Below are 20,710 nucleotides of genomic sequence, written 5' to 3'. Positions count from 1 at the left end.
TGAATGCTGCCTGTATATGTGTCCTAATTTTATTTATTGGCAAACATTTTCCTGAGGCACTGTGCAAAGTTTAATTTTTCTTTTAAAGCTGTTAGTGGAACTGGTTTCCTCCCTTAAGGTGGATGAGCTATCCTGAGCAGAGACATTTCCAGACACCCATTTGAGCTGTGCTTCAATGCAGAGAGGAGTGCAAGGCTCCCTGGGCCAGAGAAACTCTCTGCAGATGGAAGAGAAGCCTTCCAGGATCTACCTTAAGGATCCAGTCCCTGTTTGCAACATTATTTTTACTTTATTTTAGTCACCGAATGTTTTGAGTTAAATGCAGAAATTTTCTGGCTATGGGATCCAAGTCTCTTCTCTTCTAGGAGTGTGTCTAGGCTGCTTGCTTCCAGAAATACGTTCATGTATGTTCTATTCTTTGCTTATTAAAAGCTGAGTCTTTGCAACACATAGACATGATTTTGAGAAATGATTCATACTTCCTCCCATTTTTCTGTTCCCAGCATAAAATTGAGTTTAACCTATCTCCCTGTCTCACGAGTTCAAGTTGCAGTATTTCTATCCTTTCCTGCACATAGCTGAAGAGCTTCTTCTCCAAGAAGTCCCCTTTGCATTTCTCTTAGGTTGCAAATAAATAATAGTGCTGCTGAAACTTTCTATTTTCTAAATTAAAGTTTCTGTTACATTTTGTGGCTTATTTTTTGTGGAATTTAAAGCAAATGTCCACCAACCTTCTTCTCATTTTTCACAAACTATGAGTGAAATGATAAACTTTGGAAAAGGGAGTGCATTCCTATTTATATTGTTATTGTCTTCTTTTTCTCTGACTAGTTTTAATAAATAATTCAGCATATAAAGTGCATTTGACTTAAAAGACACTTGGAGGATGTTAGACTAATCAGCAGTAACGGAAATACATTCTTAGGTCAAGGTTCTAACCTTCGATTGCTGCGAACTCCACTTGGATATTGAATTCCTCTTCAGCAGGGCTTCTTGTATCTATTTGTTAAAAAGAAATCAATAAATACATCAATTACATTGAGTAAATCAGTAAATATAGCAACTGAGTAAATATATCAATCAGTAAATATAGCAATTCCAACAGTATATTCACATAATATAAGAAATAGTTTGAATTCTTACCCTCTTGTCCCAGAGAGCCCCAAACACCAAAATGAGAAATCCCTAGGAAAGAGAAAATTACATGCAGTTTGATGACATCAACCTTTCAACTGCAGTACCTCATAATTATCTCAAACATGGCCCATGTTGGCTGTTTGAACTGTTTATCTGAAGGCATTTTGTAACTGCATCTCACGTAGTAGGCTGCTGATGTGGTGGGAGTTCTCCAGGCTTGGCCTATTTAAACTGAGCATATATCTGATCTACAAAAGCTAGTTAGGCACACACAGTCTGCTAGCACTAATCATATTTGGAAGGAGCAGCCTTTGTGTGTGGAAGACATATCCTGCCCATGCCCCAGAAGTGAGCTGGCAGGTTCAGCCCATGTTGGCTGTTTGAACTGTTTATCTGGAGGCATTTTGTAACTGCATCTCACGTAGTAGGCTGCTGATGTGGTGGGAGTTCTCCAGGCTTGGCCTATTTAAACCGTGCATATATCTGATCTACAAAAGCTCGTTAGGCACACATAGTCTGCTAGCACTAATCATATATGGAAGGAGCAACCTTTGTGTGTGGAAGACATATCCTGCAGGTTCACAATACAAAAGGCCAGTGAGTTTGGCCTGAAGCATACAATTTTGATGCCATTCTTGAGACATAATTATCCTATCCTTAAAAAATTGTGTTGCACTGGTGTCTTACTGGCCACCTAACTACATTGTTGTAAAAGTCATACTGACTGAAAACAAATTGTGTATTTTGATCAATTCCTCCCTTTGTTAGTACTATTCAGCTGTTCTTGGTGCCTTTCGTGTCGTTTCATTACTTGAACCCACAAGTGCATAATAAGATGCCTCCAGGTGCACTGTAAATGAGACCAGCCCTGCTGAAGCTGGCCCACCTGAACATAACAGGGCTACTTTCCACATCTGCAGGAATGAAACTCTTCCCAAAGCTGCTGGCATACTTGGAAGTTACCTTTGTGTCAGCTTGATCTGTTAAGGCAGCAGAGAATACAAAACACTGCTGAATTTCTGCACTGGGTTTCCCAAAGACCCTTTTGGGAATAAGTGTGTGTAATGCAAACATGAGCTTTCCCAAGCTGATTTTATTCCTCTCCAAGCACAGTGCAGCAATAATGCCACTACATGTTAAATGATTATAGAGGAAACAAAACCCTACATACGTGTAACTCACCTGCAAAGCATTGAGCACAGCAAAGAGGATGTGGAAAGCTCGATGACTATTCTTGATGATAGTGGCAAGGCCAAATCCCCAGGTGAGGCCTAAGAGTGGTGTCAGGATGGCCACACTTTTGCCAATTTGAAACAAAGAGTTCTTCTCCTGCCTATTTGACCTATCCCCAATAGTTGGCCTCAGAATTTTTATTATAACAACTGCGGTGATGAACAAATTCATGGCCACGATGACCAGGGCAGGTATGACAAAGGCTAAGAGAGCTTTGCTGTCCTTCCAGTTGAGCCAACAGACATCCTTTCTGGTGTAGCTGTTCCTTGGCAGCGTGATGGCAATGGTGATGACTGCAATGACAAAAGGGCACCCGTATCCCAGGCAGAACACCACTGCTTTCTGAGCAGTCTTGCTTGTGTTATGCAAGATGAAGATCAGTCTGTAGAAAAGAATGAGGCCCAGGCTGAGCATCCAGAAAAAGACACACAGGTAGAACAAATGGATGCAGAAGGTGGCCACGAAACAGAGGTCTCTGCTTATGGGTTGGTTTTGGTCGCTGATGGAGGCGGTGACGATGAACCAAACGTCGGCGATGAGGAGGGAGCTGGCGATGTTGAGGATGCAGACGTGGCGCATGTAGGAGGTGGTGTTGTTGGTCACGTATTTCCAGACCAGGGACTCAATCACAATGCAGGCTGCCAAACTCAAGATTGAAATGGCCAAGCCAATGTAGGTAATGTAGTCTTCAAAGATGAACTGGGAGGATTTATCAGGTGACATCAGAATGGAGAATGACGTCAAGTGATTGCAGGAGCAAATGACATGGTTTTCTACCTCTGTGGGTGTGCAGCCATGAGTGTCCCAGCCTCCCCCTTCTTTGTTGAGAGTGAAGTTCCAAAAGACACACCGGGGCATCTTTAGAGACAAGTTTTTCTTTGCAAAGGTCATATTAACATTGAATTTCTGGCTTTTGTTATGGCTCACAGTTGTTGATATCACTAAACCATTCACAGCCTCGGGCCCATTCCGGGGTAAAATATGCTCAAGGTTTGAGTACACCACACTGACAATGGTTGAATATTGGGATAGACTCTGAATTTCAGATTTATCAATGAGCACACTAACTGTGAGGTTTTTTGTACTGCAGAAGTTCTTATTATAATCTGTGGTGTTGTTTTCTGTGACAACTCCACCTTGTAGCTGAAGGGTGTTTACAGATACAGGAGGAATTGTATTATTAACTGGTTGGAGGTGCAGGGAAAAATTTTCTACTGAATGCAGTAATGAAGACCTTTTGAGTACGTCCTCATTATTCAGGTCTTGCCAAACTTCAGATGTGGAATCAGCAACAATAAAGTCCACTGTGGAGAGGAAATTCTGGAATACCAACAGAATAATGCTGTTACTGAAATCCCATACAAGTGGGGTGTTTTTTTTTTACATAGTACTTTTTCTTCTCCAGCCTTTTTTGCCTTCTTTCTCAGCCTTTGTGCTGTCTTTGATTTCTTGCTTAATCTCATGTAGGGTTCTCCAGCTAGAAAACATCAAAACCCTCTGCACTTTTCTAATCAAAAGGGCAGTGCTTTTACTCTGTACCTCACAATCAAGGTTTCTCAGTATTTCTAAGTCTTATGTTTCTGTTCATTTGTTGCAACATCTAACTGACATTCTGTGCTTGACCACGGCCCCAGCAATTTACTCTCCCTATCTTTATTTCAAGCATTTTTTTCTGTTTCTGCTTGTACTGAAAGAATCATAGAAAGACAGAAAGGTTTTGACATTTAAACACCACCCAGTCCACCCTTTCTGCCAAGGGCAGGGACACCCAGCGTGACCCTGAACACTTCCAAAGATGGGACATACAAAACTTCTCTGGGCAACCTGTTCCAGTGTCTCACTACCCTCATTGTAAAAAATGTCCAATGTAAATCTACCCTCTTTCAATTTAAAACTGTTGCCCCTTGTCCTGTCACTACAGGCTGTGGCAAAAGGCAATCTTTCCTAGAAGCCCACTTAAAGTATTGAGAGGCCACAATAAGGTCTTTCTGGAGCCTTCTCTTCTCCAGGCTGAACAACCCCAACTCTCTCAGCCTTGCCTCCTAGCAGAGGTGTTCCAGCCCCCTGCTCATTTTTATGGCCCTCCTCTGAACCTGCTCTAACAGGTGAATGCCCTTTTTATGCTGAAGTTCATCTTTGCTATCATTTCATCTCATTCCTTTAATACTTGCCTTTTCCTGACCCTAGCTGTGAATCTAACTGTGAAAGGGCTCGATAAGCACAGGTAAGACTTAAAATCAAACCTTACTTGAATAGTGCTCTCCTCTGCAACTGCTGGGATAGAGGAGACTATACCCAGGACGGTAACGATTGCACCCAGGTTTGCAGGAGAGCTGTTTATTATGCTTTGCTCCTTGCTTGTCTGTTTCTTAAGCTCTTCAAGGTATTTAGGTAGTTTTGCTTTTGCCTCAGGACTCTTGGACAAGGCCTGGAATAGAAGATAACAGGACATCACACGTGTGCAGTTTGCCTAGAGCTTGATCCTCCTTCATAAGAGGTACCCCTATAGACATTGTTCACTGTGGCAAAGCCTGAGCATGGTTCAGGAACACTCCAGGCCAGTGACTGCTCCCACTGGACACAGTCACCTTCTCTGGGGGACAGAGTGTCCATGTGTATGGATATCAGCCATGCAGTTCCACCTGCCCTCCAGGCCAGAGAAGGGAACCTCACCTCTCTCACTGACTTGTGTAGGCATACACAGTCTTTATTTATATCTTTTAAAAGACAGTTTCGATTAATTATTTGACTTTTTAACACTTTATATCCTTTAGATTATGGTAAGCAAATGAACAAACAACAAAAATTTTTTTGCACTTTCCTACTCCACCACTGCCCCAGCCTCTGAAAAGCTTAAAAATCTTACCTCAGCACTAGTCAGTAGGTTGTTTATTGCTACAGACAGGCAGTTATCCTTTTCAAGCTTCCAGGCTTTCTTGGAGCATTTGTAAGTTTTATTGCCTCGTGTAAAACTACCTGTATTATTTAACTCCAGACATGGCTTTATTAATGTGTCCCCTTCTCTTCCAATGCCAAAGCTTCCTGAGCAGGAAACTTCCTTCTCTGTATTGAGAAAGAGACAGAGAAAGCTAAGAAGCAGGGAGATGAATAATTTAACCCCATCAAGCCTATGACCTCCTGAAGTTCAGAGGTCTTTAAATCAGTCAGGATTTTGCTTGCTGTCATCCTTAATTATGGCTTTTCCAGGTGTATATGTCTTGCATTCCCTTTTGTTTGAAATCATGAAATTAAGAAAGAAATTGAATAAAGCCTCTTGGTTTTGAGCACTGAATCAAATCAACAAGCCAATAGCCAAAGTTTTAGGATTTGTCTGTTAGATTATAGGGTTAGCCAGAGGTGGAGTGGACTGATATTGACCATTATGCAAACAGTAATTCATGTGAAGTTTATTCAGCTGAGGACTCAGTGCTTCTGTAGTACCAATAGGAAATTCATTAAGACCCTGATAATGAGGCCTCAACACCTTTTTCATGAACAATGATTCCTGTTAATTGGCTTTGACTGGGTTAAACTTATCAGCAAGTATCTGCTGATTAAAGTAAATAAAGTGTCTGCATATTTGTTGCCTAAAGAGAATGAAATCTGGTCATGTACAGTGATTCCACAACAGGCACCACTACTGTGGAAAAATACTTTCTGCATTATAGGGATGTCCAAAGTTTATTTCTTTGCAATTTAGAACAAGGAACCAATATATCCAGACTCTCTCAGGACTAAACCTTGAAGCTGGATTTAGCAGTGCTGAATTCTAACTACTCAGGGTTTCCTGCCAAGCTGACTGGAAGCCAGGTCTGCCCAGGTCTCTGCAACACCTCATGGAGGTTGCCCTTCTTGTGTTTAAAGTGGATGTGCTCTCCCACAGGCTGACCTCCTGAGCTAGACAAATTCTTCCTGAGGCACCACAGCCTTTTTCCTTTGCTAAATTGCTGGTGCAAGCAACGACCACCCTTCAACACAGAGGATGGAGCTTGGTGGTGTGGGCTGCACCAGAAGGAAGTAGGGACAGAAGACAGCTGAACTATAACTGCTTGGGAACATGCTGGGATCACTGTCAAATGCAATGAAGACAAAAGATCTTGTGTGTTTATTTTTTTAAAAACACAGCAAAATGGACATTTTCCTATGGATTTCAGAATTTCCCATCAAATAAAGGAGACAAAAATTCTTGGCTGGCAAATCGCACTCTTGTAAGGTGTTGTGGCTTCTAATTTAACAAAGATACTGGGATTTCCTAGTGAACAGCTTTAAATAGTGACTTTTTTCTTACCAGGTATCAGGTGCAGACTTATCCTCTCGCTGCTGACTTCCTGCCCGATGCGGTTAACGAACCTGCAGTATGCTGTGAGATTTTCCTTTGCCTTGCATTCTGTTTCTGTGTAATTGTACGTGTAGCAAAACAAATTTTTTTTTTTCTTTTGCTCTGTATGGAAGGATTAAGACAGGTTAGCACAGGTCTGGGGTCAATCAGCCTGCAGACAGCAGAAAGCTTCTGCAAAACTTTCTCTTCTGTGGCTCTTAGAGAAAAAAACACTTTCTTTGTGGGAAAAAAAAAACTCCTTCCTTTCTGTACACTGATTTCTGTCTCTTGCTCCTCACTTGCTAAAGCTTCTGGGAGCTGCTGTGTGATCAGGACCTTATCAGTTACTGCTGTATGAGCAAATCCTGCCCAAACTCTCTGCTACTGTGCAGGAACCAAAATTTGCTTTCGAAACCATTTTGGAGGCTGCTGCTCTTCTTGCTTCTGCTTCAACCACAGGTGTTTCTTTTAGCCTAGGATACTTTTTTGCTGTTCTTACATGGTTCTTTTGAGCTCCAGATCTGTACCACGCTCCCTTTGCTTTTCAGTATGCCTGTGCCTGAGGGTCTTTGCCCCCAGCCTCTTCCAAATAGATCTTGGCATTTTTCTTAGCAGCCAAAGGACCTCTCAGTCTCTCCCTGTTTTACACTTTGGTCTGTTGATTTTGCATTTATACATTAGTTGAGGTCACTCTTCTTTGCCTTTCCCCTCCACCCTCCCCACCCCCTCAAGGGGAACTGTGTTTTAACCTGCTTGAAAACATCTAGTGTATAAAAGCTAGCCAGGGAAGCTGAAGAAGTGCTCTAAATCTGAAGATATGGAAGCTTAGGCTTTTGTGTTTTTAGAGGTATGTTACTTGTATCCTCGAAGCAAATAGAAGAGTTCCTTGAATTTAATGCTTAATGTGTTACTATACATTTTTCATGAATTAGTAGATCATCTTCTTAAGTAACATCACCACAATACTCAGACCAAAAAATGAACAGGGGGGAAGATTAAAGCAAATAAATAGAATTCAGCAATTTCTAATGTGAACAATGATGAGGATACTCACTTCTCACTGCCTGGAGGGGCAAACCAAACGTTGAATTTACCTATTATGTATTTACCACCACAGCAGTGACTTCAGTTGCTCTTCTATTAATCTCAGCCATGCTCCTGGGCAGAGTAATCATCCCCAAAAAATCTCCATTACTTTTTTGTGTGAAACTTTTTTTTTTACACTCCCAGGGGTACTTATGGGTTGACATAATAGCAGTAGGTATGAATTAGTTACACTAGCCAAGATTAAAAACATAAACAAAGCCACACAGGGGCTGGGTTGTAACAGTGCAACTAGTGATTCTGCAAGTTTATTGTTTCTTACCAGCTTGAAATTCATTCTGTGGAACCACAAACGTGACAGTGTAACCTTCCATGGTGTCAGCACCTATGCAGCACTCAAGGGCTTGCTGTACTTTACATGGTACAGATGCTTTAATGGGGTCTATCAGGATGTTCTCCTTCAGAGGCAAGGAAATAACCTCAATTGTCATGTTGGCAGAACTCTCCAGGTAATTCTGGGAGAATGTGCAGATGTAGGTGCCTGAAAGGAGTGACACAAAACCAATGTCTCAGTCAACAGATGTGCTCCCATATCTTGCTGTCCTCTAGAATGATGACTTTAACTCTTTTTTTTCATTTACCGTGGCCAGGATTTGCAGGGCTAAGGATGCTGCAGATGATCTGGTGCAGAGATTTCATTGCTATATGAGGGTGATAAACCATTGGAATAGATTGCCCAGAGAGGTGGTGGAGGCCCCATCCCTGGAGATGTTCAAGATCAGGCTGGATGAGGCTCTGGGTAGCTTGGTCTAGTTGGAGATGTCCCTGCTTATGGCAGGGGGGTTGGACTAGATGATCTTTGGAGGTTCCTTCCAGCCCAGACATTCTATGGTTCTATGATTCTATGACTCTAGTCAAAACAAAGGAGGTTCACTCACCGTTCCAGTCCTGTGTAGCACTCATCACTGTGAGCACAGACGTGGCTGGAGGTTTGCTGTCGATGCACTTGTCACAGTCTACTGTTTTTGTGCTGTTCCCAGACTGGATTTTCCAGCTGATGCTGTCATACTTGCTGACATCACTTTCACAGGTTAGATTGAACGCGTGTCCCTCGGAAACGAGTGAGTTTGTGCTTGAAGATATTGTTACATGGGCTGAGACAGCACAAGATAAATATATTATTGAGAGTCACTTGTTATAATCAGTTTGCAAATGGCATATGTCACAGAGGCCACCTGCAGGTTCAGAGCTGGTGGCCTGTTAGGTGGCAGCTGACCCTCACCTGCCCGCAGGTACGTCACTCGGATGCTTTGGCTGCTCCTGGCGCCGTGTCCAGTCCGCAGCTCACAGGTGTATGTTGTCACTGTGCCCGAGTGCTCAGGTGGGCACAGCGATTCGGAGACGTTCAGCCTGTATTCAGTGCAGTTTCCACTGAAACTGGAGACTCCTAGAGAGAAATAAGCATTCCTTGAAGGACCTACGGGTATCTGAAAGTACCTGGGCTCTGGAAATCACAAGCGAGCACTTTAGCTGAGGAAAACCTTTGTGAGTTTGTATGTAACCTGTGACAACAGGGCACTTTTAACTCATCATTGCTGAAGTTCACTCATATCTTTTGCTCTAGGAACACCCATGGTGGTTTTCCAAAGGCCTGAAAATGGCTCTCACCACAGCGATGGGCACCTCCAGTCAAAACCAGTTTGAGAGCAACGTTGCTTGGATACCTCAAGATAAATCAAAATGAAGAGTATTCTGGTTCAGCTCAACCTCTTTATCTGTGATATTTAGGATGGGTAAGGCAAGCAAACCAGGGGTAAATACTGCATATTTCAATGCCATCTTATTTTAAAACAAACATTTGGAGATACTTGACGCTCATTCAACTTTAAATCTGAGGAATGCTGGTTTAGCTCTAAGGGGGAAACCCCACTAAAGCTGTCCCATGCTGCAGCTGAAAGAGTGCCTGCCATGAAAGCAGAGTTCCCTGGAGGAAATCCTGGCCACAGGGAATTCAGGATAAACCAGCTCGTGACAGCAGGCCAGGATCACCCCTCCCTCTGCAAGCACTCCTGCACGCCAGGACCTGTCCTCTGTGGAAATGACTGTGCACATGAGCTTTGAAGGTTTTCTCTCCTTCTGCTGCCCAGCTTTCTACTAAATTTCATTTACAACAGAGACTTAACAATAAACAGTTCATTGATATCCATAAAGATATTAAAAGGGAAATAGACCGTTTAGAACTAGGGTTCATAGACATTTATAAATGTTTCTATTGATGTTATTTTGTAGCACACTTATTTGACACTTTATTAACTCTTTATATTCGTATTATAAGCTAAAACTTGTTGGATGCCACTGACTCAATTGGTCTGTGATGTCTCACAGTGACAAGTGGAGAGAGAAGCTGTGCCCTCAATATTTAGCTGTGCTGCAGCTGTTTCAAAGTGCAGCACCTGCCTCTCTTGGTTGCCAAATTTTGGTATGTGGTACACAGAACCTTTTCATACCCCAGGGTGATTCTGGAGATAGTAGTGGAGACAGATGCACTCATCCTCATGCTCTCAAAACTAGAGAAAAAATAGTGTGATGCTTGTCCAGGCAGCTGTTTCCATCCAGGATGGCACAGTTTTAAGCATCAATGTCTGCCCAGTGCATGGAGATGCCCAGAATCCCACCAGCACCTGCACAACACCTATGGAGTCTGTACCATGCTGTCCATCCATCATCCCTCCCCCCACACCCAGAGCTTTGGAGTATACCCTGTATTCATCCTGGGACTTGACCTTTGGGCTGTGCAGTTAGGAGGAGTAACAATCATGAGGAATAACAAACCTAGCAGGTGAAAAATAATCTTTTGTTAACGTTACCTCTAATATTGATTGGTCCATTTACTTTCCAGTCGCCTGTAAGTGACAGCAAGTGCCTGTCAGTGCAGCAGGACAGCAGAGGGCTGTTGCTCTGCACCTCAGGACTGTTGCATGTGACACTGATGTTGTTCACGTTGGGAGTGACGTGGAGCTGAGAGACTGTTACTGTTCTCGTGGCGTTGTACATCAGCGTGAGGAACTGGTTGCTGGTGGTGAAAGTGCACCTGTAGGAGCCTACAGAGCATGGACAGCATCTTAGCACTGAGAACACATTCTGCTGATTTTTCCTCTATGTTTGGAGCTTGGAGCTACTTCCACACCTTGTTTTTCACATCTCCCTGCTCTGCAGTGGCTCTGCTAGTTGCTAATCAAAGTGTTCCCTCAGGCCATCTGCAGTATGCTTTCTGCAGAGTCCTGGTGGCCAGTGTGTCCAGGTTAGGCAGCTTCAGTGCTGATGGGTACCTAAGAGACCAGCACTCTGGGACTGAGAAACAAAGTCTGGCTGAGGTTGTAGGTTTTGGATCTGTGTATTGCCCATAGTCCATGTGGCAGCAACGTATCATAGTAAGAACACAGACCCACTATGCAAAAAGCTTCTAAACAGGATGGGTGGGTGACAGTGCCCAGGGAGGACTCCACAAGAGCTGGCACTCAGTGTAGGCACATACACTGCTCAGCCAAAGATTGATGGATGTTTATCAACCACTTTCTCAGGCACTTCTGCCATGGGTGCAGCCAGGCATCCTTTTGAAATTGGCAGTCAGTGCCCCAAACTTCATCCTTGATGTGTGGGGGGGCTCCTGTCTCATTTGGATAGCCAGATCAGTAGCCTGTTCACATAGGAGTGGAGACACCAAAGTTCAGGGCATCCTTAGCCCTGGGAGAAGTTTGCAGCCACGATTCCTACCTCATGTATTTGTGCACATATACCTGGTCACAAGTTACCCTTTTTGAAGTTGAATGTAAAGTGCGTGGTCCAAAGAGAACTGAGTGGGAGCTCGAGCCAAAGCTCTGACAGTACATGATAATTCCCTTAATAACTAACTCCTCCCAGCAGAATGCCACCAATTTACCTGTTTCTGATTTTCTAACTACACTAGCTTTACAACTGCCATTTTAACGACAGAAAATCATACCAGAATCCTTCATTGTAACGTTGATAATTTTAAGAATCGACCTCGAGCGTTTCCTCGAAATTTTTCTCTCCATCATATACCGAAAGCTGCCTGGGATGATCTGATCAAAGTGATACCAGGTGACATCATCAGATGTTGAATTTATCTCACAAATCAGTTTTACTGTATCCCCTTCAAAAATGTCTGCAGGACTCACGGTGAAGTTTGTCTGATCTGGGAAGACAAAGAGCAATATTCTGCATTATTGGCTTTTCAGCTCATGTCTACACGGTGTCCTTCATCCTGCTGGAATCCTGGGTGCTTCACAACTAATATACACTCAGTACCAGTTGCAGAACACCACCTCTGATACAAGCTATGCAATTCTCCCACAACATATCCTTCTACGCCAGCCAAAGATCCCAGAAGGTTTTATGCAGAGAGCCAGAAATACTACTACCATCACTCCTTTCTAAGTTGGAGGAAGCAACCAGACTGAAGTAATTCTCTGAGACAGACAGTCCAGCGCCTGGTGCACTGAGAGCACAGCACCTCTGGGGTATTGATCAGCCAACTGAATTTAACCAGTTCAGCAGCAGCATGGAAAATGTGCCAAGGAAGCCAGGGGGAACATGTTCTCCTGTAAATGGCAAGAGATTTTTTTATTTGAAGAATGGGGAAGTGCTGGCAGCGTGATATGCTAAGAGATTTCTTAGTTCTGGAAGTGAACCTAAGGGTACTCAATTCCTCTCCCATGGGGAGACTGCTTCAGGGGTCGGTGGAGTAGTTGCAAGGATGGGTTTCCTGTGGGAGGTACTGCATGCATGGTCATCTCATCGAAGTCCTAAGCCTTGGTGGCACAGCATGAAATTAAATAAATGGGTTTTGAAGGTTTAATACCAAATAATCATCAGCATAAGGCAACTACGTGGCTCAGGCTAGAAATACTAAATTCAGGGTTGAAGAAAAACACTGAGAGTTCTTTAAACTTACCAGTTATTTGTGTTGTGAAGGTAGATTGGTTTATCTGGTAAAATTCAGGTAGCAATTGTGGTACAACTTTGTTGGAATTTGATATCTGATTGAAGCTGGCTGGTCCTGCTTTTACTTCGTAGTTCACAAAAACACTTCCAGGACTAAACAAATACAAGAATGAGAAAAGCACCAGAATTAAATATCCTTGGATATCAGTGGGTTTCTGTGTTGTGGTGACCCATCTTGCAGGGCTAGGAAGGCTTCACAGGGCTCGTCTGTGAAGGCTCCAGTTGTGACTCAAGACTTGCTCTGGTACATAAGAACACTGTGCTACAGCTCTTCCCCAAGTAAGAACACCTCTGTGTGACACCTCCTTTGTCTGCTGCCTATTTCTAGTAAACATCCCTTGAAAAATACAAAATACAGCTGCATTTAAACATGTGGGGACTTAAGTAATGTCTCTTTTATACAGATCCAATCTTACTTTCAGAGTCAGTGTACTAATTCATCTTCCTGATGACCTGGGAAGGTCATGTTAGGTTTATTCACATCCTTTTCCTCTTTTGGGTGGAATTCAGTCCTTCCCACAAAAGGCTTTGATCCAAAAGGAGAATGGTTATATTTCTTTGACTTTTGCTCAGTAGTGAATTTTATCCACAATCCAACTCCCACGCTAGTATTTCAGCTTTCCTTTACAGCTATTCTGGTGTTATTCAGTCTGTATATTCTGGGTGTGGGTTCTAGGCAGTGTGAATGGAGTCTTTGCTGACCTTGAGACTGGACAGAAGGTTTTGTGTCTTCCAGGAAGAAAAGAAATTGTTTACTCACCTGAAACCAGTTACTGTGGTCGATACAAAGCCTGGTAAGCATCTGTAGCTAGCATGAAACTGTAAACAAAGACAGATTACATGACATAAGTTCTCTGTATATTATTCTAGCATACTTAAAACAAGAAACTCTCCATTCAACACTAGTATGAGTCAGGACATGTAGCATATCTGACAGCACAGGCCTGGTGCTCTGCCCTGTGGCACTGGGATAAATCTGTGCTGATGGTTTCATTCTGTGCATACACTTGTATTTAAGCTGGGACCAAGAATATGACTTTTTTTTTTTCATCACAGTTTTGATGCAGAAGATTCCTAAACACTGAATTTCATAAATGCTGTCAGCCATCATATCAAAATGAAAGGGAATATTGGCCCTCCTGTAGCTACTACTGCTGCATACTTCACTACTCCCCACAGGAACAGTGACAGTGCACACTACGTGCCAGATACTTAGGCTAAATACCATGTTTCTTAGAGGTCTTTCTACCTTCAGATATAGGAAACAAAAGTCATTACCACTTTTTCAAGGTCAGCTTTGTATTCTTTGTATAATCCAGAAGAAGAATCCCCGAGATCGTCCTGAAATTCTATGTCGAGTCTGACTGACATATTCATTACAACAGGAGTTGCTACATCACATGAGTCTGTGAGGAAAAACAAAAGGAAAGGTAAAAATAATCAAAAGCAGTGCTTACAAAGTGTTTTTTTTTCTTACAAATTAAAGACAGAATCTTACAAACCTACAATGATTTGGGTTGGAAGGGGCATTTAAAGATCATCTAGTCCAATCTCCCTGCCATAGGCAGGAACTTCCATCCTGACTTTGAACCATTCTATGGTGGGGCATCCAAAACTTCTCTGGGCAGCCTGTTCCAGTGCCTCACCACCTTCACTGTAAATAATTTCTTCCTTATGTCTAGTCTAAATCTATGCTCTTGCAGTTTAAAACTGTTGCCCCTTGTCCTGTCACTACAGATCCTAGTGAAAAGGCTTTCTTTGTCTTTCTTATAGGTCTTCTTGGTGTATTGAAAGGCCAAAACAAGGTCTTCCTTCTCCAGGAGGAACCACAGCAGCCCCAGGTCCCTTTCCCCTACACTGCTAAAATTTTCTAAATTTTGTCCATTTAAGGACATGTCTATACCATGCCACGGAGGAGGATTGCACCCAGGGCCTTACAGTTTGAAGGGGTGTGTGCCTTCCACAAGGAAGAGATACTAGCTCTAGTCCTGGAGATAGTATAGTGGTGTTGATAGAGGGCTGCCCTGTGATAAAAGCATTGCCTCCAAGCAGTTTGGAAGCTGTTTGGAAGGAGCATGCTGGCAAAACTGGACTTCTTCCACTCTAGGGCTACCTCTGGGTATCTGTGCATGATATTTCATCATGAATCAGAGACAGACCCTTGTGGGAGTTTGTCTTGGCTTATAAAGACAACAGGTACTGCTCCCCTCTGTGGCCTTAGCCTAAGTGTCCAAACATCCTAAAAAAATTCCTAAAGAGTCATGGTCACCTTGCCATGAGAGTAGTGAAATAATAGAACCAGAGAAAATATACATGCTGGGTATTTTTTGTTCCTTCTCTTTTCTTGAGCACTATAGCATACTTTGGTTATATTTTTAAGTTCCTGTGTTGAAAATCTGGTGAGATGAAACTTGCTTTGCTTAGCAGAAGCTGCAAGTACCAAAGAGGCACGTGAGTGATTCCAGGAGCTAGGGCTCTGGCACAGATTAAATATCTCCAAGTCCTTGGGTCAGAGTGGACCCACATCACAAAAAAGAAGAGCTCTACACTATCTTTACAGACTTCCTACATGCATAGATGATGTGGCAGCCAGCTCAGCCCCAACGTGCTTCTTCATCACCCCGTTAACCAGCATATCAGTTGTACAGTGGTGGAGCCCAGCTCTGTTTCTCCTTACCTTCAGTCTGGGGCTCACAGTAAGGCCCAGAGAGAGGCATTTCCTTCACGTAGCTGCAGGGTAGGTCGGGTGCTAGGCTGATGGAAGGGCAGGTTACCAAGTCACTGCACACTGCACTTGGCCAGGCATATCCACTTTCACAAGAACAGCAGCTTTTGTTCTCAGGGTTGGGCAGACAGACTAGCATCAGACAGACAGAGAAACGTTGTGAGAATGGTACCTGGGGCACAACATGCTGTGTTATATTTACCCCACCGTGTCTTTATACCAGTGACCTCAGCTGAATGTTGCCCTTTTTGTGAGTTCAGCTGAACGATGCAAACAGGATGATCTGAGACCTTGCAAATCTTACTAGACTGATTAAAAATGACTAACCAGAAACAGGATCCAGGCAGGTACAGGGGGGAGGCTGATCAATCACTTTTAAGCAATCGAATGGAGATGTGAAGCCTGATCCTACAAACTCATCTGAGATATTTGCTATCGTCCTACAAGAGTTTTCAGATTGGCTGTTTCTATAATGCCTGGGCTAAAAGCAAACGTGTAGGCTGTTAGAGGTTGCAATAGCATGTCATGCTTGTTCAAAGTCCTGATGGCTGACAAGGTGTTGTGTCCTTCTGACTGTATCCTGACAAGTGCTACATGAGAGAAGGTAACATAATCACAGAGTGCTTTAACAACGTTCTGTCTAAACAAAACAAAACATAACCCCAAAAAAAAAACCAAAACCACACAAAGAAAAACCCTTGAAAGCAAACAAACAAACAAAAAAACCCAACCAAAAAGCACTTCACTGTAATTTTTCTGCTCTTAATGTGCCATTGGAATAGTAAGATATTAACAAAGTGATTTTCATACGTTGCATGTGACCCTGAGGGCCTTTAAAGTCCCCATTTGCATGTTGTTTGGAGAGCTGGTGAACACTTCCTTTCACTGCTTTACAGGCCAGTGGTAAAGAGGCACCAAATCTCCTCCTCTGCTGCTGGAAATGTTTGTGTGCTTGTCTGCCCTCTGCCGTGGTAGTGACTTGGAGGTGAAGTTGCACAACCACAACCCGTGTAATGAAACCTGCCTGATCCTCTGCCCTGAAGGAATAGGTTTAGTGAGTTAGCTCAGGAGGTGGCTGCAGGAGATGTGGTCTCTGTCAGGGTCAGAGGGCAGCCTCGTACAGAGATTTACATTCCAAATGCAAGTGGAGGGAAGTAAACAGTCTGATAACCACTGTCACAGCTTCCTGAAACTTGAAAGTAGCTCAGACTGCTTGTTAGACTGGAGCAAAATCCTTTGGCTCAGGCTTCCTCTGGCTTTGTCCCTTCCTTAGGAAAAGAAAAGCATGGAGGGCTATTCCTAATGCCAACATTATGTAAAGAGGAGTGTTGGGATGCAAGATAACAAAACACACCCTTGTGTGCTGGAGGTTCAGTCTTGTCAGATCAGTTCAGTTTTGTTGGTGTCTCAGTGTGAGGGATGGTAAAACTGTCAGAAATCAAATGCTGTTATAAAAGCATATCACCCAGAATATAAAAACAAATAACCCACCCACCTGTTGTAACGCTGACGTTTGAAATTGTCACGTCTACATTTGAAATGCTTGTTGAAAGATTAAGGTTTTTTAAATACTCTTTGACTGGCTCCAGAAAAGATGAATCCATAAGGCTTACTTCAATGTCAACAGTGTACTCCGGAGGTGGAAGGTCAAAAAAAAGCACTGGAAGAGAAATAACATGAGAATGCAAAGCTGCATGGGAGGGTAAGTCATAAACTGATGGCTCCCGTTTGGGTATTTAGGCTCTGTTGCTATTTAATGGTATCTTAGTGTGGCATTCTAATGAGGAAATCTTACTGATCCCTACTCAGCAGATGTTCTGCATGTGTTCTCTCTGCTGCTCATCTGACAAAAACCAGATTTCTTTGGTCTTAGGGCAATAGGAAACTGATGCAGAGAAAAGCTGTCCCATCCTTTCTCTCATTTGACTCAGAAAGTAGTCGGGTTGTCAACCATAGCCTAAAGACATACAGAATTATCTTGTGACCCCTGTCCTGCTAAGAGGTTCAGGTTTTATTCTACAACATATATTTCACCTTGCATAGGAGCCATGCTCACATATTTCAGTCTCCAACCAGACAGAAGTCTCCATCTCTTTAATTTGTGCCCTTACTACTACTGTCCTGCTTTTTTTGCTGGAGTAGAGTTAAATTTCTTCATAGCAGCTTGTGTGGAGCCGTGGTTTGGATTTGTGATGAAAACAGTGCTGGTACCACAGCAGTGTTCAGGCTGTTGCTGAGCAGTGCCTGCACAGCAGAGAGGCTTTCTCTTCTTCTCCTCTGTCCTCCCCACAAGCAGTCATGGGGTGCACAAGAACCTGGAAGGGGACACAGCTGGGACAGCTGACCCTAGCTGAGCAGTCTGATCTCACACACCACACGATCTGGAGTGAGTCGTCCACATCATATGATGTCATGCTCAGAAGTAAAAGCTGGTGGAAGATGAAGAAAGAATTTTTCTCCCTTTCACCCTCCTGACTCTGTCCCCCATGCCACCTGGGGACAGGGAGCCTGCAGCTGCACGGTGCTTAGCTGCTGCCTGGGGTTAAACCACAGCTACTCCCCCTGGATGATCTCCGTTCAGTGCCTCCAGAGATGCTGTCCCCAACAGTGATTTCACCCCTGGCTTACCAGGAACCTGCTCTGATACCATATGTTTGTGTACATACTCTTTCGCTTCTGCCTTTGCATCTCTGGCTGGACGCCTCCCTCTTCCAGTGCACTGTCAATCTGTGGGAAAAACAGTGAAGCTCTGTGAAAAACAAACTGAACCTTTAACTGCTGTCATTGACATGAAAGAATTTGTGAAGAAAACACTGACATGTAGAATTTTTTCCCCCCAACAATCTGCCCCTCCTCGCTCCCTCTTTAAACAGAATATTAATATCTCCCAAGCAGGGAAATGTTAAACACCAGCTCAGGACGTACTGAGTGTCTCTTTGCACATGTCTGTAAGGCAGTTATCTCAGTGGAGCAGAAATCCTGTGCCTGAGCTGCAAACCAGCCGTGGGGCTGAGGCAGTGCTCTCAGTCCTGGTCCAGACTTGCCCACTGCTTGGGAGGCCTGGCCAGTCAGCCTTTCAATGCAGAGAGCAGATTCACAGCCCTCTGCTCTCCTCTGCTCTGAGCTCTCTGCTCTGCAGCAGCAATGCCAGACTGAGTAGGAGGACAAAGGAGATTTGGCTCCAGCTCCTGTGGCAGGGCAGCTCTTGTGTGAGCCACCTGAGGCACACAGCTGACCAGGGCACTGCTGGTACAATTTCTGTACGACCTGATGCAGCCAAATGAGGTACAGACCTTTTTTTATGTTTTTTTTTTCAGTCATGCCCTAAAAATACCCTGGCACCACAGTTAGCAAGAAAGGCTGAAGAACAAGCGAAAACACAGGCAGGAAATTTGCAGCTTTGCCAGTTTCTTGAGTTCTACTGAGGTCTTTATTTACAGACAGGGTGAATAGCTTGGCAGCCCTTAAGTCATCTCTTTACATAAAGGAACCATCTGGTGTGTGATTAGATCTGGGCTCCGTGTCACAGCTGTGCTGGCACTCAGGCTCCCAAGTCCACTGGCACCTTTGCACTGCTAGGTACCACCTTTCACCTGAGAGGTTAGCTGCCAGAGTTACAGAGAGCTGGCTGTGATCCACTTCTCCCCCCAGGCTGGATCTCAGTGGTTTCCTTTTTTTAGAGAACTACAGGGTATTATTATGTCATTAAATAGTTGGCAGATTCACACCATGAAGTGATGATTCATTTGCAGGATCATCCATGGATCAATGATGCTAAAAACTAAAATGTTACTCTTTTCATGACAATGCCTAAAACAGTTTGGAAAAAAAACCCAGAACAAACAAGATACTTGGTGACTACTCGACATCTGCCAAACAGCAGACAGAGCTGCTAGAACTAGCTACATCTTGGGTTGCCAAGACAGGGAATGGTGGCAGAAACCACTTAAGGAGTTCCAGTCTTCCTCTTCACTTCTTGCCTTTTTCAACCTGATCAAAAAGCACATTGTGTTCTAGTCAGTCCACCAGAACCAAGGTTCCTGTGGTGCTAGGGGCTGAATGTCGATGTTAGAATCCATTTGAGCTTCACAGGGTTCATAGTGTAGAAGAAAAAAAAGTATTTTCTGGTCTAATAAAAGTTGTGCTAGACCAAGAGTTGGTAGATTTGTAGACTAGTTTTCTTTCCTAGAGAATATTAACTTCCATTTGATCAGTCCCTTTGTTTCTCTGTTCCTCTTTTGTCCTTTCTAGTTAAGGACTATTTCTGCAGACACTGTTAGGAAACCCGCACAGAGGACAAATCACAAAATGACTTTCCATAAGTTGCACAACTGATGAAGCAAAAAAGGTGTGTGAGGATTATTGAAAAAGTAGGAAACTGAAGTCTGAGTCCCAGCAGCAATTTGGTCATAGGTACTTGTCCTGCTGTCAGGACAGTGGTGAGATTCCTGTCACCTACCTGTAAGCACCTCTGTGCCTGAGATAGTTTTGTTGACACACCACTTCTAGGCAGGATTTATTTGGTTTCTCTCTCTCATGAGATAATGATGACTCATTCTCTAATGGTAAATCCCATTAGGACCAGTGCCCATGTAACTGTTTCCTGGGCTTAGCCAAGCCATCAGTGATTTTAATCCCCTACAGCATGATGTACATGAGAAAACAGTTTGCTCAGTTCCTTCTGGAGAGGCTTTATGACTGGGAAGCAAGAGGAGCCCCGTGTCTGGATTTTTTAAAGACCTCTGAGGAGATTCTGGGTTCAGTTTCCCCACCTGATTTTATACTGACTTCCTTTAATGTTCTGTGGATGTAAAGAGGAGCTACAGCAGAGGGATCCTACAGCAGAGACCAAGTGAAAACCAGTGAGGCTGGGAAAGGATACTCACTCCATATGGGGAGAATGGATCAAAGTTTGAGTCCTGTGATGTCTGGCAACATACTGTGACCAGTAGAAGTAGGCAGTGGAGACCTGTAGTGCTCTGGGATGGCATCTTGTGCAGTGACTTTGCTGTACAGCCTGAAAACAAAACGTAGCAAAAGGATCAGGGAATTTTCAGCTGACCCACAGCAGGGAGCACCAGCACACACTGCAAAGGCAGCATGTTCAGACTTTCTCAGAACTCTCTGCCTGTTCAATCCACCCCAGACACAGCACAGAACAAGCTCTGTAATTATTCCTCTGCCACTGTCACCAAACTGCTTCCCTCATACTTCCTTCCCCCCCCTCA

The 20,710-nt window shown here is 43.6% G+C and overlaps 1 protein-coding gene across 1 annotated transcript in view; it reads right to left on the bottom strand.

The window, feature by feature from the left end:
• Window positions 1–20,473, bottom strand: part of GPR116 (G protein-coupled receptor 116) — a 24,673-nt gene extending 4,200 nt beyond the window's left edge. The window contains exons 1-18 of the mRNA XM_008939098.1: window positions 20,369–20,473; window positions 18,149–18,209; window positions 16,978–17,142; window positions 15,435–15,614; window positions 14,036–14,163; window positions 13,518–13,576; window positions 12,708–12,850; window positions 11,736–11,948; window positions 10,600–10,833; window positions 9,015–9,179; window positions 8,671–8,886; window positions 8,055–8,273; window positions 6,659–6,811; window positions 5,237–5,433; window positions 4,619–4,798; window positions 2,320–3,690; window positions 1,144–1,185; window positions 940–999 (exon numbers count right to left, since the gene is read on the bottom strand). Coding sequence (XP_008937346.1) covers window positions 940–999; window positions 1,144–1,185; window positions 2,320–3,690; window positions 4,619–4,798; window positions 5,237–5,433; window positions 6,659–6,811; window positions 8,055–8,273; window positions 8,671–8,886; window positions 9,015–9,179; window positions 10,600–10,833; window positions 11,736–11,948; window positions 12,708–12,850; window positions 13,518–13,576; window positions 14,036–14,163; window positions 15,435–15,614; window positions 16,978–17,142; window positions 18,149–18,209; window positions 20,369–20,473 — 3,891 coding nt within the window. The remainder of the gene's footprint in view (window positions 1–939; window positions 1,000–1,143; window positions 1,186–2,319; window positions 3,691–4,618; window positions 4,799–5,236; window positions 5,434–6,658; window positions 6,812–8,054; window positions 8,274–8,670; window positions 8,887–9,014; window positions 9,180–10,599; window positions 10,834–11,735; window positions 11,949–12,707; window positions 12,851–13,517; window positions 13,577–14,035; window positions 14,164–15,434; window positions 15,615–16,977; window positions 17,143–18,148; window positions 18,210–20,368) is intronic.
• Between the last annotated feature and the right edge of the window lie 237 nt (window positions 20,474–20,710).

This window comes from Merops nubicus, unplaced genomic scaffold (genome assembly GCF_000691845.1).
Source record: "Merops nubicus isolate BGI_N331 unplaced genomic scaffold, ASM69184v1 scaffold4144, whole genome shotgun sequence".
Lineage (NCBI taxonomy): Eukaryota > Metazoa > Chordata > Aves > Coraciiformes > Meropidae > Merops > Merops nubicus.
This window is presented reverse-complemented; position numbering and strand designations above follow the sequence as displayed.